The following is an 18199-nucleotide window of genomic DNA, read 5'->3' as shown; positions in this document are numbered from 1 at the left end:
TGTTGCCTAAGCCAACCTTGTGATCATATACCTCTATTAGTTATTTTCATTTCACAAGTAAATTAATAGCGTAAAAATAACCCAATTTGTTAAAATATAAGTTTCATTTCATTAAGCAGGTAATTTTAAGCATAAATATTTGATAATATTTAATGGTTAACTTAAATACCATAAATTCCAGTAATATTTATAAGTGAAATTTAGAAGAATAACTAGATTAAGTAGGTAATTAACTGAGTTAATAGTAGTAAAAACTGAGAAGTTTAATTATGTGTATATTATTGATTAAATTGTGAAAGGACTAGACTTGATAACTGAGAAACACCAAAAAAAAAAATTTACAGCAACTCCCCACTGCGGTGCAGTGGGATATGTCTGATCTGCACCACGAAAACCTCCACTGCGGCGCAGTGGAAACCTGCTGATCAAAACTCATTTTTTGAACCATCATTTTTGCCACTTAGAACCACCCATATCATTCTATCTTCAATCAAACTTCCAAAAACAACTTTTTCAAAGATTACAACCAACTACAATGCGTTTGCAAACATGCTTACAACACTTATATGATTTAGTATTCATGCACAAAAATCAAATGGGTCATTACCCAAGTTGCCACTTTGTTAATTCAACCGAAACTAGTTTGCAAACCATAAGACTACACATGACCCATTTCTGAAATAATCAAAAGACAATTTACCACGATTCGAATGTACCAAGAGCCACAATGAGGTGGGATATCTAAGTATCTATACCAAAAGCGTCATACATCCAAGTATGGTCAAACCTTCTACCTTTTTCCCAAAAGCAACTTCTATCACTTCAAACTTTAAATCCACAACTAGTTCCTTCTTCCGGAACCGCCTATAAGAAAATATGAACAACTAAAATATAAGCAAAGGCTTAGTGAATATACTTGCATACATTTATGAACACGAAGAAGGGCAAAGTACAAGGACTATTACATGTAACTTATGACACCGGCATGCCACATTTACATGCTCACCTTGCACACTAAACGCTATACATGGATCCATATAATCTAAACAATCATAACAATAACTACTATCGGGATTCTTAGGCCCCGGAGGTTCTTAGGCCTCATAAACACTATGTCCCAAAATTGGCCTAGGCCAAATCAATTACCACACATGGATAAACAAACTTCAACATAATGTGGTCAATTGACCCAACATATACATAAAGGTATGCAAATATACTCACTTCCTCCGCAACTTGAACAATTAATAACGCTAAAACGATAATGCACAAACAAGCTTCAACCTATGATCATAACATACAATATATAAGCATATATTCACAACTTGACTAGCTCAACCTAGTCATACTCAATCACTAGCCTTTTCTAAACCCAAACCCCACCCATTTGTCATTTGAGTCTCTTTTACTTTCAACAATAACACTAGGTAGTTCAATCTACCATCATCATCATTATTTCAAAAACTAGTAAGAACTCAACTTTCTCATTAATCAAAATTATCACAAGAGCTTATCAATTTCTTAGCCAAACTCAACACATAACTCAATAACAAACTAGGTTATCTAAGGAATTGGGGAAAAATTATCATAATTCAAAATCTATCAAAACCCCCCAAATTGGTTCACTCCATGAACCCTAATTTCAAAAGAAAGATGAAAACTAAATTAGGGGAAATCAATACATCAAGAAACAATAAGTTAATTCAAGACTTAGGTTGGAAATTCTTCTTCCCTGCTCTTTCCTTGGAAATTCGGCCACCACCACCACTTCCACACAAACCCTAACTTTAATTTCTTGAAGGAATTGATCATTGATTTTGAAAGAACAAGAAGAAATTGCATGAGGAAAAGTGAAGAAGAGTAGAATAGGAGTAGTGGAAGAATGAATCACAAAACATGGATGGCTGGCACATCCTGGCTTGCCACGCCCTCTATTAAAATTTGTGGGTATTTTTACCCGTTATCCGCTAAAGTTTCAACTAAATTAACCCCATAACCAAAAATAAAATACTAGGAAACTAATTTAATGTCAAAACTATAAAAAAGGGTTAATTTCTTTTACCTTAAAATCTTTGGGGTGTTACAAATTGTTTTAAGAGGAACTTGTTGCAGTTATGCAAAAGTTGTTGCAGTTATGCGAAAACTAAGTGCAAAGAAGCAATGGTGTCCAGAACAAATCGATTATATACAAATTGTGTATTGTACTTATCTTGGGTGTCAATACTTTACTTATTTGTAAGGGAAGATCGACAAGATCCAAGTTGCTCTGGAACAACTTGATTGTGCGGTTACCACCTTTGAGCATTTGAACATAACTGCCAAAGTAATTTATGAGATGAAGAAATAAGTTTGTCTTTTAATAATGTGTTCTACGAACAATTATGTTGTATATTTCTCTTTATTAAGTTTGTAATATTTTTAAAATTATGAATAAACTTCTGTTGTTATTAAATTATCAAGTAGGCAATATTTTATTAAAATACTTAAATTAAAAACATTACGATACTAAAAGACAATACATAATTCAAACTACTAAAACACACTTAATAAAACTACTAAAACACACTTAATAAAAATACTAAAACACACTTAAATAAACTAAAAACACATCATAATTCAGAACAATTAAAAAGGAACCATGATAGGCTCCCTGTAGCAATGATTGTATCTGAAGCCCCTCCCATGCTTCTCCCGTTATAGCTGATGTGTCGTTACATAATATTGCTCATTAGAGCTAGTCCTCTCATGTGCATTCAAGTGCGAGCAAATTGCCTCAAACTACTTACATTCCTTCCGAATTTTGGTCTAGTTACCTATTAGTTGATCTTTGCTTCGTGGTCCTTTAGTAGTGTCCCTGTTTCAGTAACGTGGTTCCAAAAGGATTCGCCGGGATTATTCATTTCACACCTACCGGTAACAGGGTCCGGTCACCTCAACATCCGACACCTCGACAAACAAAGATCTTCTGTTTGAGTCACCCTCGTAGAGACATTGTTAATGGAATTGTTTTTGGAAAATGGTTTATGGAATTTTTTGAGGAAGATAAAAATGAGTTGAAAGAAGTTGTTGTGATTTGAAATGGTAGTGTTAAGTTGGGAATAAATAGGGGTTGAAAAAAAAAACAACAAAAATAAGCTACTAGTTGTTTGTTTTTGAAATTGGAATAAAAAATCCTTTTTTTTCTTTGCAATGTTTAACAATGAAACGGGCCCAACTTTCCATGCCTTTCCTGCGTCTTAACTTGGAACAAACCATGCGGACGCCACCCTCGACGCCGCCGCTGCTAATAAGGTCTTCATCTTCCCCGGCGTTGGACGCCGTTGAATGCGAGGTGGACGTTCCTTTAAGGACCGGCCTTATTGTTTAAATTTGATACCATCACTTCCTTTTTAAATGACTAATTTCATTAAAATATTAAACTCCAATAGATACATCAAAAATGATATATATATATATATGTGTGTGTGTGTGTGTGTGTGTTAGGTAAAATAAACAAGTATTAAAATAAAATAAATAAAACAATAGGTTTCTCTTTACTGACAATCACCGTGCATCATGAAAATCATCGTGCATCAATTTAACCATGATCTGAGGGTCAGGATCTTGTCCTATCTATTTTACTTTAATACTTGTTTTATAATACCTAATCCCTATATAATATATATATATATATGGGTGAGATAAATTAAGTCTACCTAATTTGAGTATAAAAAAAGTCCATGTAACTTGTGTAAGTTAACTCCGGCCACCACCACCACCACTATCATCATCTCCGGCCACCAACATGATCTTTCGCTGACGGCGACCATCTCCGGAAAGACTTACACATGTGCAAGTACAACTTACACATGTGTAAGTTAACTTTCCGGCGATGATGGTGGCTGGTGGTGGTTGTCAAAAATTATGATTCGGAGCGGGTTTCGCCCTTAAGGATATTCATAAACCAAAGCTGATGGGAGTGATAGGTTATTGGGGGTGATAGGTCATAGAGGGTGATAGGTCACAGAGGGTGGTGGTGGTAGGAGATGGTTGGAATTGGAGGAGATGGAAAAAAATCAATGGACTTTTTTGGACTCAAAATAAGCTGGACTCATTTTATCTTACCATATATATATATATATATTTGATGAAATGATAGGTACTACAAGATTGTGAAGAAAAAATAATCCATTTTGCCCTTTGAATTTATTAAATGTACATATTAAGTCCTCGGTCTGTAAGAGTAGCAGTACCTACCTTACATTGCAATACCTATGCTTTCCCCATTAATATATATATATATACGATCTTTTTTCTCTTTTCTTTTTTAATTTGTCAACGTCATCAAAATCTTCCTCGCTTGATTCTCAATCCAAAAATGGTCAAGGGATGGATTGTATCCTCTCCAATACTCAGCCATGGAAGATGTTTTTCTGATCAGTTAGTGTCATTGAAAATATTCTTGTGATCTCTTTGAGTCTTGGTGTTTAGAAAAACTAAAGTCGCATTAAGTTGTGGAAATTTTTTTTAGTTTTTCATTTCTAATCTTTTAAAAAATGGAATGAATTTTCCATCTCAAAAACGTATGAAAATTTTAAAAATGTGTTCAAAACCAAAAAATGTTATTTTCATTTTCATATTAAAAAACAGGTTTTAATATAGTTGGTTAAGTAGGATGTTAGGGTGGGGTGGGGGGTGACGGGGCGGCAGCGAGGGGTGAAGGGGGCATTGGCGGCGGCCGGGGGGGGGGGGGGGGGTTAATATAATTTGATGTTTTCAACAATTAGAAAATAGAAACTGAAAAGTGTAAAATAATATTAAAAAAAATGTTTTCTAACTTCCCATTAAAAAGTGCAATACAATGTTTTCTGTTTTCTTAAAAAACATATTTGCAAAACTATGATTTGAACTATTTCTGTTTTTTATGTTTTTTTAAAAACAAAAATAGAAAACAAAAAGTGTTTTCCCTAGTTAAACGCCCCATAAATGTGATAGATATGATGATAAATGGAAGTTATATTACTTTTAGATTGAACTAGTTATATTATCCAGGTGTTACCCCGGGAGAAATAACGTTACATAGCACTCTGATCTGCTAAAAGTTCATTAGCTCTTATCGGTATGAGTATATATATGAAAACCAAAGGTACAGGAGTGCGTATCAAATATTTTAATCGAAATAAATGTTACAGCAAAAAGAATGACAAATGATATTGTTTCAGTTGGTAAAACGCGTTTCCTTCCACATGCTCTACCCGTATTCGATTCCCCATTTCTTGAACTTTTTTTCCTTAATTCTTTTAAAAGCAATTAAAATGGGTTACAACAAACAAATAACTACTTTTGAACGGGCTCAGGTGGTAACATGCGATGCCTATGACACGTTCCACTCAGGTTCAACTTGCTGCACCACCTTTTATTTTGAAAAAATTTCTTTATTTTTTTCAAACATTATTGATTTATATCACAAGAAATCATTTTTTTTATTATTAATTTTGAACACCAACATTTATTATCTTTTTTAAATATACTAATTCATATTTATCATTGTGATTACTTCATACAAGCTTAACTTTTTTAATACAAATTTTCGTTTTTCGAAGTAGTATTTCACATCAATATTTATCTTTTTTTAATATCTTTTTATATATATTAATTTGATAAATTTCATATTTATCATAGTAATTGGTTATTTTTTTCTATATGTTTCATGATTTATAAAATACGTTTGTATCATTTGTTTAAATGAATTTCAAGTCGAGTAAATATTATTTAATTAACTTCGCCGTTCTATATATTTTTCCAATTGGTTAAAATGGTCCGATAAACCTCAAAAGTACAAGTACGCATAAGAAACGTTAAAGAGGTCGATATCATAATTTACATGTTATGGTATACAATAAACGAAACGTTTCCCGGGGCAACGCCATGGGCGAATATAATACTATAAAGTGGCGTTTTCGTTATAATAATCAAGTTAACTTCTAAATATTCGTTTACAACACTTTTTATTGTTCGTTGTGTACCTTTTTTTAACCTACAGATGCTTTTGTAGTGTACATATAATTACGTAATTACTTTATGTAATTGCAAATTTTACATATCTTTGTGTGTCACAGGGTGAAACCCGGACACAAAAACTAGTTTAGAAGAAATCCAAACTTGTCACTTCATATAGTTGACCCAAAGCCTACAAGATAAATCAATAGTCATTTTTTAGTTAGGATGACTTCATATCCTTTTAAGTAACGATGTTTTTAATGAAATACGTATTTCTTAAATAATCAACTTATGCAGTTAATAGTCAGTCATTCAAACTAATTGTAACTATTTGTTTGTCAATTAGAAAGGTCTATGTGCGTTGCGGCGACATCTTTTAAAAGCGGTAGTTAAATGATCTATTGTCGGTTGAGTGAAGAGGGCGACTGTGTGGATGATTGTGTGATGGTGAAGACTGTAGAGGATGTTTGTATTTTTTTTGTGTGTGAGATAACCCTGGGTAGGAGATAATGGTATTTTGGGACATTCAAATATTTAATATAGATTAATAAATAGTGATATTTTTTTTAATGTAAGGACATATTTGATAATTCAAAGACTGAAAAGTTTTAAAAAAAAGTGTCATCCGTTTTATTGGGAGCATACATATACATAATATATGGGAAGTGATATTTCTATAATAGAATTTAGCCATCTACAACAAATATACAAATTTTTATGCACAGAATACAACCACATGATGCATGTATTGTTGTAGATAACTAAAATGGGTGTAGGAATATCATTTCTCACAATATATGCATAATTTTATATTTTACAAATATTAAATCTATATTAACATGTCATAACTGGTCCAGTAAACAAGTCCCTAAATTCAATTTCAGTAAGGTGGTATTTGTTTATTACTTAATAAATTAAGTCATGACTTAATCAAAAATTCTTAATACATTAAATCATCAAAAGTGTTTGTTTTCTTGACTTAATAAACAAAAACAACTGTATTGACTTAATTCACACATACGTTATTTATCCATTCAGTTACTTATTAGTCACATAATGATTAAAAAAACAAGCAGTCCTTAAGACTATTATCTTTCGTTCTAAAAATATGAAGACTATTATCTTAATTACAAACACATGGTTCGTAGTGAAAATACTAGTTGTATAAATTTGTCGTAACAAGTGCATATTACAATTATCGTTAGGTAAAGACTTTCTTTTGTAAAACATTCTCAAATCTACCTATTTCTATATATAATATATATAAGAAAATTGTCTTCTAAAGTTATTTTTCAAAAAAGTATTGATGATAATTTTTTATGTTTAAATATAATTCATATGTTCCTGAAAGTATATGTATCTGTATGCATATGGTGGGACATGAAACAACTATTTTGTGTTTTTTATAACTAAGTAATAAGGTTTAATTATTTTTTTTTCTTTTATATAATACAATGAGTTTCTCATGGGACGGTTTAAGATCTTGAATATCTTTCGTAAATTTTTTTTCCCCATAAAACAAGATTATATCTATCTCTACTACATTATAAAACATTTGTTCCTTTCATTTTGTCAATTTTACACAAGTAAAAACCCCAAAATACCTCTGTTACTTATTCATAATACCCTTAGAATAAATCTCAAACACTCATTTTTTTTCACTCTCCTCAAATCTTAACAATTCATTTTTCTCTCTCCTGCATAAATTTTCTTTTCATTAAAAATCTTATATCTCAAAAACCGTAAATCGATAAATTATAAAAATTATATGGGTGTTCTTAAAATTTTATGTACTTTCATTAGAGTTGTCATTTGATATACTTTCGACGAATTTTTAAATACGAGGGTGGAGCCTGTACGGCTAAGGCATTTGTCTATTATGACATATCACAACCTATGACCTATCACCCTATCATCTTACCGCCGCAATGTGCGAGTACTTACTCTCGTATCTCTAAACAGAAGTTTATATCTGATCATATATATAGCAACTAACTCATCTTATAACAAACAGAAGGGTTTGGACGCATAGTTTTTTAATGTACTACAATAAGATAGATTTTAGTGTATAGTTTTTGTTACAAAGTTTTCTAATTTGTTGCAATTTGAAAAGTGAGATTTTGACTAAATAAGTCAGATTAGTTTCCTGCAAATTTGTAGTTTGCTTACCGTTTGAAAAATGATTTGCTACATTGAATTGAACTTGCTGTTAATTATTGTCCTCCAAATAAAAGAAAACACTTCAATAAAAGTGTAAGTAGACAAATTTGAATTATTCGTTACCGTTAATATGGGAGACTTAATAATTTTTGACTATCCCTTTTTAAGGGGTTAAATGCAATAATGGTCCCTGTGGTTTGTTAGTTTTTGCAAAGGCAATCCCTCTTTTGAAATTTTAGCAACGATGGTTCCTTACGACATGTTTCAGTTGCAACGGCAGTCCCTCTCTAACGGAACCATTATTTAATGTCGTTAAGTTATTCATGTGAGTAGCACGTGAGGGGTATTAATGTCTTTCCACCTACACAAATCTAGAGATGTTCAAACCTATCCATATCTGAACTTGTTATTCGAAAATCTGATCCGGTTTTCTTCAAAAAGTCGGATATCCTATATTTCAGAATTAAATTCGGATAGTGACTTTTGAAAAAGTTTAAGAACTCCAATATTTTTTTTCTAAAATTTTAAAATATCCGAAAATGTCAAAAGAATATCGTAAAGATTATTTTTAATATCTGAAAATATTATAAACTTTATGAAAATATTTGAAACTTAGTCTCCATACGGAAACATCTAGGATGTTTTTTTTTTTTAAATTCGGGTACTTCGAATATCCTAAAACTTTGAATGTTCAAAATTGCAAATATGTTCGGATATTAAAAACTTTTATCTGAAATTTGAATATCCGAATTTTTGGGGGATATCCAACTTCCAGCTATCCGAATTTTGGATATTCAAACTTTCGTATAGTGAATTTCAATATCCAAACTTTTTGAATATTCTTGGGTATTTTCAAATGCACAAGATTTTCAAAAATCATTATCGGGATCCAAAATTTTGGATATCCAAAGTTCGAATATCTGAATTTTCAGATAAATTCAGATCGGGGTTTCATATTACAGGGTCTGATACGGATACTTTTGAACACCCTATGTTTGTGTAAGTAAAAAGACATTAAGACCCCTTATGTAACACCCCGAGCTAGGCTCGAAATACTACTGAAAAGATATAGCGTATACATGGGATTATCGTAGAACATGAACTAATTGAATATAAAGGGATTCGGTGAATCCATCATCAACAAACAAGTACATAAAGCATAATGCAAATAAGGGCAAATGAATCCTTGATCCATGTAAGACTAAGCCCAAACTCTAGCGCAAGCATCCATCAACCATCACGTCTTGGATTCACAAGGTTACCTGAAAAGTGTACTAAACAAGGTCAACACTAGGTTGGTGAGTTCGTAGGGGCAAATGACGAGGATCTAATGCCAAAGCCATTCACAATATGAACTAAGCTAATGAACAAGGAACACACTTACAGTAAGTCCTTAAAAGGCGCAAGTACTCAATATAGGTTGGCTCGTAGCGCAACCTGGACCCACATGTATCCATTGCACAATCATACCATAACTAGAACACACATAATGCACAAGAACACAGAATGTCGACATCAACAATTATCCATCAATTTCTAAAATGCCAGACATGTCCATCAATGTCCCTCAATTGTTCTCATGTCATCCAATTGTCATCAAGTACGTATAGCACCAGTTTATTGCACATGCACACATTGTCCCTCTATTGTCATCGATATTGTCATCAAGTACATAAGTACCCGTTTAATGTCATCAAGTACATAAGTACCCGTTTAATGTCATCAAGTACATAAGTACCCGTTTAATGTCATCAAGTACATAAGTACCCGTTTAATGTCATCAAGTACGTAAGTACCCGTTTAATGTCATCAAGTACATAAGTACCCGTTTATTGTCATCAAGTACGTAAGTACCCGTTTAATGTCATCAAGTACGTAAGTACCCGTTTATTGTCATCATGTCCATCATGTCCATCAACTCAACCATGCACAATGCACATACATTTCATACGACTTTACATTTAAGGAATCTTAGATGTTTGTATACAGGGTCATCCGCAGCTTTCCCACCACATCTCCAACTCATTAAATGTATCATCGTCTTCCATGTATGTACAACTACCCTAATCATAAATAAATCAATCGTACTCAAACAATACATAATCAATCAATGTCCATCAATGACCCTCACATATGTACTCGCATAATGAACTACACAAGGTATTTAGAATACACATAGTAAACAAGAACAAGTAATAATGATATCAAGAAGTATCTAACAAGTTCTATAATGCCCAACATGTCTATCAATGTCCCTCAATTGCACTCAATTTCACGTAATGTACCTCATTGTACTCAATTGCGCGTAATGTACTTCATTGTACTCAATTGCACCATGACCATCAATGTCCACCCAGAAACAAACACTATGTGTATATACTTCGTACGATACTACTTTTGAAAGGCCTTTGATGCTTATATATAGGGTCACCCGCAGCCTTCCCACCACATCTCCAACCTTTCGAAGGTATTATCGTCTTCCATATATACACAACTAACCTAAAAGTCAACCAAACACGTACATACAATAATCATATAACAACCACGTATTTACACGTTAACAATTCCATCAATCAAACAATGTCATCACTTAAGACACTCAACATATGCACAATCAATTCATGTCATCATCAAGGAAATCAAACGTATGCTCAATTGAACTATGTCATCAATCAAGGCAACACATAATTGCACAAACAACAAGTTAACACACAAAGGTTGTACACTTTTCAGCCCGAATCTCAAACGAGTAGGGAGCTACGAACTCACCTTGATCGGCGATAGAAAGTTAATATCAAGCTATGAATGCCCAATGGTCGTCAAAAGTCCACAACCTAACAATATATGTCACAATACGAGACATGGTCAATACTAGTTATACTATACCACAATTTCCCCTAAAGATGTTTTATAAGTCATTCGAGAACGTTTAAATGACAAATAAAGAGTTTTGGTTAGACACGGTTCAATGACTTAGCACCAAAATTCCACTTGAAAATCAAAGTGTTTAGAAATGTGTTTAACCAATTTTGTTAACCTTAGTATGTTAATATAAGACCAATAAACAAGTTTTGGATCATTAAAAGTCGACCGATAACCGAACGAAAAAGTTGGGGAAGGAACAGAAATACTGCGGCCGCTCGCACGGTCGGCCGTGTGAACATCTGTATTATGGGAAAACTGCAGCCACAAGCACTGAGCGTCTGTCTGAGCGGTCGTGCTCCTACTGGCAGATTTTTGACTCCAAAATCGACTAAGGAAGCTCCAAAACACATTTTTATGCATAAATCACCATATTTTAAGATCATTGAACATAACCCATATCATAATCTTGTCCCAAAACATCAAATCTAGGTTAGAAATTGTTTTGACCCATTTGAAACCCTAGGAAAACCCTAAATGCCTTTTGACCCAATTTGTGACCCAAATTTGCTTGAAATCAACTAGAAACAAGTTAACAAACATAAATGATGATTTTGGGATGAGTTTAGCTTACCAATCTTACACCAAAAGCTCAAACCCGAATTTGACCCGATTAGAAGTTTCCTTGCACTTTCAAGACTCAATCTTTTGATATGTTATTAAGATGATGATGATGATGATGATGATGGTGAAAACCTCTAACAAAACTTGCTTAATCTTCCATTAAGAGGTAGAAATCTAGAGGGAAGGATATATATGTGTTTGTGTGTGTTTTTCTTGGAAGAGAAAAGAAAGAAAGAAAAGATAAGAAATGAAATGGGTGGAGGAGGAATTGGAAGGGGGGGGGGGGAGGTCGGCCTAAGTTCCAAAAAGGGTAGGCTCCCGCTCCGCCAAATTCGACAAATAGCTAAACGTTAACCCTTTAAGTGCCAAAACGAACTCACAAACATATTTTAACTTAATGTTTCGCTAAAGCTCCCTTATTCGCCCAAGTTTCTACCTTGATTTACAAAAGTCATTTAATTTATTTATTTATTTAATTGTTTTCAAATTGTAAGCATCGATTAGCACGACTAATGATCTCGACACACACACAAGCCCCAAATTGCACGACAAATTGTTCTATATGTACACATTGCACATAAATGAACCCCCAAAAGACTTAAATTATATTACTAACTAAATTGTTAGCCAAGTTGCACAAATAGTCAACGGGTCAAAAGTCACGGTTGTTACACCTTACGTGCTACTAACTTAATGGCACTAATTAACGGTTCCGTTAGAGAGGGACTGCTGATGCAACTGATACATATCTTCAGAGACCACCCATACTAAAAAATTAGGAGAAGGATTGCGGTTGCAAAAATTGACAAACCACAGGAACCCTTCTTGCATTTAACTCCCATTTTAAGTATTATACTGTATTGTTTTGTATTGTTTAGTTTAATTAAAAGAGAGGAGAGGAAAAATCATAAAATACAAAGAGGTGAAAAGTCTAGTTGTTTTTGCTTCAATCATTTTTTAACTCCCCTAGTCCCCTCCCGTTCCTTTTCCTTTCCACTTACAAACAAATCAAAATGGTAAGATGAATTACGTTTATAATTTTGGGGATAGCAAGATTTATCTTTTTTTTTTGAACATCGATAGCAAGATTTATCTACAATGGAATACCGACCGGCCCAGCATGAGAAGGTAAATCATATAACACTATGGTTAATGGTGGGATCTGAACCCTGCATGTCTCCCACCACTAGGCTACAAGATAACTTTAGAGGCAAAAATGATGAGGGTGTTGACTCTTAATACTAAGTGAATCCGATAATATTAAGAACTCGGAAAAAGAATAATTATGATGATTAAAGCCAGTGAGCATTTTCTGTGGTGATCCATAGAACACCAATGGGTGGTGGGATTAAAATATGTAACAGATTTCAGGTATAGGATTCTATGAAAAAGACATGTTTATAGTGTCATTTATCGGTGCTATATATAATTTCAGAAAGAAAATGATAATTGTGCTGTTATTCTGTTTTATCTTTTTGGTGGAAAGATACTGTATTATAAAACTATAAAAAAATTTGTATATGTATTTCAGTTCAACTGAAAAAATAGGCCAATAGATATTATGATGTTTTGTATTCAGGGTATCAATCATGGATGCTTAATCACAGAAAGAGGACAAAGCCGTGACGTGTGAATAGGTGTTATAGGGATGCTGCATATATGACCGGTTGGGCCTAAAAGGGTACTGCTGAACTGAAACTTCATATGTCAGTATTTCCATCTTAATATTGAAGGGTTTGCGGTTATTGGAATCTTGATCTAATAATATCAATGAGAGCTCTATTGGGCCTGGGTTGTGGCTATACAGCTCTGCTTGTACGGCACGCCATCTAAAGGTGTAAGCGTACAGTCATACGGACTGGTGTTAAGTGAGTTAAGCACATTTGTTAAAGTGTAGCGACTTATACATGCTGTAGCATATAAGCTGTACATATTAGTGTTAATTTTTATCATTTTTATACACTTTTTGTAAAGCACAAACTAATTGCATATTAATTGTGGTGTTAATTGAATGAAGCACCATTTCAGCACTAACCATAAAGTGTGTTTTAGTGTTTTAGTCCATTTGAATAATAAACACTTGTGGAGACTAATAGCATCTAGTTAGTTTTAAAACTTTACAAGTCCCACTAAAAGTTTGTTGTAAAGATTAGGAGAAACAACATAACTGTAGGTTCTGTCCTTTAGCATCTCTTGATTCTGGTTTCGGGGTAGTCCTGCAATGACATTCCTGTAGAAACTGCTTAGTCTTACTCCAGAATATGATTTAAGTCTCACATCTGGATTTACTAAATACTGCAAAGAAAAAAAAAGAATGGCTGCCTCGCTGCCATCTGATATCTCTATCGCTGCAACTGATCATGTCTTTCATGTTGAAAAACAAGATCAGCTACAGCTTAGTCCTGAAGACCATCAGCAGATAACTGAACGGAACAAATGGGTTCTTGATTCACCTGACCCTCCTAGTTTTTGCCAAGAGATTCTTGGTTCAATCAGAAATACTGTATTTTGTAGGAATAACAAGACACTCAGTTCGTCACAACGTCCATTCGCTCAGGTTGTGGCGTTTTTGCGTTCCGTGTTTCCAATACTCAGCTGGGCTAAAGACTACAAGCTTTCCACGTTCAAGAGTGACTTGCTTTCAGGGTTAACCGTTGCCAGCTTATGCATACCCCAGGTACATTTTTTGACCAAAAGACACACTATATAAGCAATATATATATATCAAATTTCTCTGTTTTTAACAAACAATTGAACTTAAGTTTTGCAGAGTATTGGATATGCTGCTTTAGCTCAACTTAAACCTCAATATGGCCTATGTAAGTCTTTACAAGATCGTTGTTTCAAATATATGTCTCGTAATAAGAACTTTTGCTTATTTTGTATCTTTCAAATATGTTCTCTTATACTTCCATAGATACTAGTCTTGTGCCTCCTTTAATATATTCGACTATGGGGACTTCACGAGAGTTAGCCATCGGTCCAGTGGCGGTGGTTTCACTTCTGATATCTGCCATGGTATCAAAAGTAGTAAATCCTGTGCTTGACCCAGTATCCTATACAAAGCTTGTGTTCACCGTCACCTTCTTCACCGGCATGTTCCAAGCTCTTTTTGGATTGTTCAGGTATTGTTTAATCTTCTCTGCTTTATGAAATCCGAGTGCTCTTCCAGTTCAGTGTAATTTCTCTATGTCATAATCTGTCGTTATTGTTATTGATTTGTAGGCTGGGTTTTCTCATTGATTTTCTGTCACAAGCGGCTATCGTGGGGTTCATGGCAGGTGCAGCCATTGTCATAGGTCTGCAACAGCTAAAAGGTTTGCTTGCCATAAGCCATTTCACCACAAAAACTGATGTGGTTTCTGTGTTGATTGCTGTTGTTAAATCATTCAAGACTTCAGTAAGTTTTCGCCTTTTTTTTGCTAGACATATATATATATACATTCTATATTCTAATATATTAAATGAATTTTCATACCCCGAAACTCATTGCAGGGTGTTCAATAAGGAATTGCTTTGTTGATTATCTTTTTTACTTCAATCCATTAGCTAAACAGTCATCTCATTTTAACAGTGGTCTCCTTATAATTTTATCCTTGGATGCTCATTCCTCATCTTCATATTTATCACGCGGTTTATTGTAAGCAGAACAACAAGTTTAAACTCTCCTTACTAATTATTGTTAGTTGTTGCTTTATGTTAGTTTGAACCATTAAATTTTCAGGGAAAAAGGAACAGAAAGTTATTCTGGTTACCAGCTATTGCTCCTCTAGTATCAGTCATTCTCTCCACCGTGATTGTTTACCTAACGAGAGCTGATGAACATGGAGTTAAAATAATCAAACATATCAAAGGAGGATTGAATCCAAGCTCGGTTAGTCAGCTGCAGTTTAACAGTCCACACCTCCGGGAGTCAATTAGAATCGGGCTCGTTTGTGCCATCATTTCTCTAACGGTTTGTGTAGCTCAAAAAATAAACACAATGCATACATTTTTCTAATCAATAGTATTAAAAAGATTATCTGGTTTAGTAAATTTTTCTGGTAATGTATTTACAGGAAGCTTTGGCTGTTGGCCGGTCTTTTGCAACAATCAATGGGTATACTATTGACGGAAATAAAGAAATGATAGCTATCGGATCCATGAACATTGCTGGATCTATGTCTTCATGTTATGTGGCAACAGGTAGTTCGCACTTAATAAACTTAACTTCTGCTTAACTGCAAATATTAAGATACATGTTATATCGTTGATTGTTTTTGGGTAAAAGGGCAACTGTTACCCTGGTAAATATATTAGTCAAAAAATTCAATAATTTTGCAGGATCTTGGATTCTTTTTTAAATATGAAAAATGCGTTTGAATGTTTATATACTCAAAGACAACCTGACGGTATGTGTACTATATATACAAGTTAGTCGAGGCCAAAAACTAACAAGAAACATAAATTTAACTTTTATTCTTGGCTTAATTGATTCAGGTGCATTTGCACGCACTGCTGTTAACTTTTATGCTGGCTGCCAAACCGCAATGTCTAATGTAGTCATGGCTATCACTGTGATTGTAATGCTGCAACTGTTAACGGGGCTTTTATACTACACTCCAGTTGCTATACTATCATCAATTATTTTATCTGCACTCCCTGGGTTAATTAACTATAGTGAAGCTTATCATATCTGGAAAGTCGACAAATTGGACTTTTTGGCTTGTGCTGGAGCTTTCTTTGGTGTGTTATTTGCTTCGGTAGAGATGGGACTTATGATTGCAGTAAGCATGTTAGATTTATTAGTAACTTCATATCTGGTTCCCAAAATGGCTGCCATAACGAAAATATTACTCATATAAGTTAAACTATATCGAGTGGATTGAGCCCTTAAGAAGGTGCTTTCATTTCTAAAATAACAACACTGAAACATGACAGAGTAGTTGAAATCATCTTGTGACTGTGAACAGATAACTGACGAAAATATCAACTTATATTTTCTCTAAATCTGTTTAAATTTAGACTATAGGTTGTGTTAATAATCGAAATTTGTAACCAAGTTTTAACAACAGAAAGCTACAATTCGCATTAGCAGAACACATCTCAACGAACAATAACGGCTTTCATATTCTACAGGTTGCTGTTTCATTTGCTAAGATAAACCTTAGTGCTTTACGACCTCGTGTGGAAGAGCTAGGGAGGCTTCCGGGAACAGATATTTTCTGTGAAGTTAGTCAGTACACTGTGGCTCATCCGGTTGCAGGTGTTCTAATAATCCGCCTCAATTCTGGCTTGCTTTGCTTTACAAATGCAAATCCCCTTAGAGATAGGTATATGTTTGATATGCTATTTACAGAAAACTTAATCAAGAAACGTGTTTCATCATCTTTTTTCGTTCTGTTTTTACTAATCTTGTTTAAGGATACTGAAATGGGTAGCCGAAGAGAAAGAAAAAGAAGCTATGAAAACACCTATCACTGGAGTAATCCTCGACATGTCCAGTAAGCAAATATAATCCATAATATATGACAAACTTTGTTTTTTTGATTCAGGGACCGTGATTTTCTCATGGTATATGTAGGTGTGACGAATATTGATTACGCTGGAATTATAGCATTGGAAGAAACCAATAAGAAGTTGCTTTCAAAAGGCATCAAAGTGAGATTCTAATCACCCTATATATGTGATTGATGACTATTTACTCTCATGTTGATATAGTCCATAATTAACCTTTATGCCGTTACTTGTACTGTACAATGTAGATGAGATTTTAAGGTTTGCTTGCAGTTAGTCATCACGAGCCCAAAATGGCGAGTGATTCACAAGCTAAAGCTTGCAAAGTTCGTTGATAAAATTGGAAGAGACTGCATCTTCCTCACTGTTTCTGAAGCTGTTGATTCCTTAGGTAGTTCCTAGTTCAACTGTCCTGGCAATTATTGACCAACGTTTGTATCCTCGACGTCTAGTAACCGCGGTTGATCCCTCAACCATTTCATTAAAAGCCGAACTCGTCCAACAGTATGAAGAATGAATTTTAGTTTTTGTTGAATTATAACAATTTCACTAGCCTTGTTTTAAAATTTTTAAAGTCGACGTTTTAATAATGTGTTCTACGAACAATTATGTTGTATGTTTCTCTTTATTAAGTTTGTAATGTTTTTAAAATTATGAATAAACTTCTGTTGTTATTAAATTATCAAGTAGGCAATATTTTATTAAAATACTTAAATTAAAACATTACGATACTAAAAGACAATACATAATTCAAACTACTAAAACACACTTAATAAAACTACTAAAACACACTTAATAAAAATACTAAAACACACTTGAATAAACTAAAAACACATCATAATTCAGAACAATTAAAAAGGAACCATGATAGGCTCCCTGTAGCAATGATTGTATCTCAAGCCCCTCCCATGCTTCTCCCGTTATAGCTGATGTGCCGTTACATAATATTGCTCATTAGAGCTAGTCCTCTCATGTGTATTCAAGTGCGAGCAAATTGCCTCAAACTACTTACATTCCTTCCGAATTTTGGTCTAGTTACCTATTAGTTGATCTTTGCTTCGTGGTTCTTTAGTAGTGT

General features: G+C 33.8%; 1 protein-coding gene and 1 long non-coding RNA gene across 3 annotated transcripts; both read left to right on the top strand.

The window, feature by feature from the left end:
- The first annotated feature begins 12560 nt into the window (after window positions 1–12560).
- LOC122586678 lies at window positions 12561–13659 on the top strand. The gene is made up of 2 exons (XR_006322054.1): window positions 12561–12753; window positions 13205–13659. It is a non-coding gene; the product is annotated as an uncharacterized LOC122586678 (long non-coding RNA).
- A 107-nt stretch (window positions 13660–13766) lies between these two features.
- On the top strand, window positions 13767–17656 carry LOC122586672 (low affinity sulfate transporter 3-like). 2 transcript variants are annotated; one of them, XR_006322053.1, is made up of 12 exons: window positions 13767–14302; window positions 14396–14444; window positions 14543–14750; window positions 14851–15025; window positions 15200–15265; window positions 15350–15580; window positions 15684–15810; window positions 16105–16391; window positions 16744–16937; window positions 17046–17108; window positions 17189–17265; window positions 17395–17496. XR_006322053.1 is itself a non-coding variant. In XM_043758654.1 (12 exons), exons 1-12 carry the CDS (start codon window positions 13940–13942, stop codon window positions 17521–17523), a joined length of 1986 nt encoding a protein of 661 aa, XP_043614589.1. In that variant the 5' UTR covers window positions 13767–13939; the 3' UTR covers window positions 17524–17656. The 2 variants fall into 2 exon arrangements, 1 of the variants encoding a protein (XP_043614589.1); XM_043758654.1 differs by having other exon boundaries at window positions 17029–17108; window positions 17395–17656.
- Window positions 17657–18199: the final 543 nt, after the last annotated feature.

Source organism: Erigeron canadensis, chromosome 2, assembly GCF_010389155.1.
Source record: "Erigeron canadensis isolate Cc75 chromosome 2, C_canadensis_v1, whole genome shotgun sequence".
Classification (NCBI taxonomy): Eukaryota; Viridiplantae; Streptophyta; class Magnoliopsida; order Asterales; family Asteraceae; genus Erigeron; species Erigeron canadensis.
This window is presented reverse-complemented; position numbering and strand designations above follow the sequence as displayed.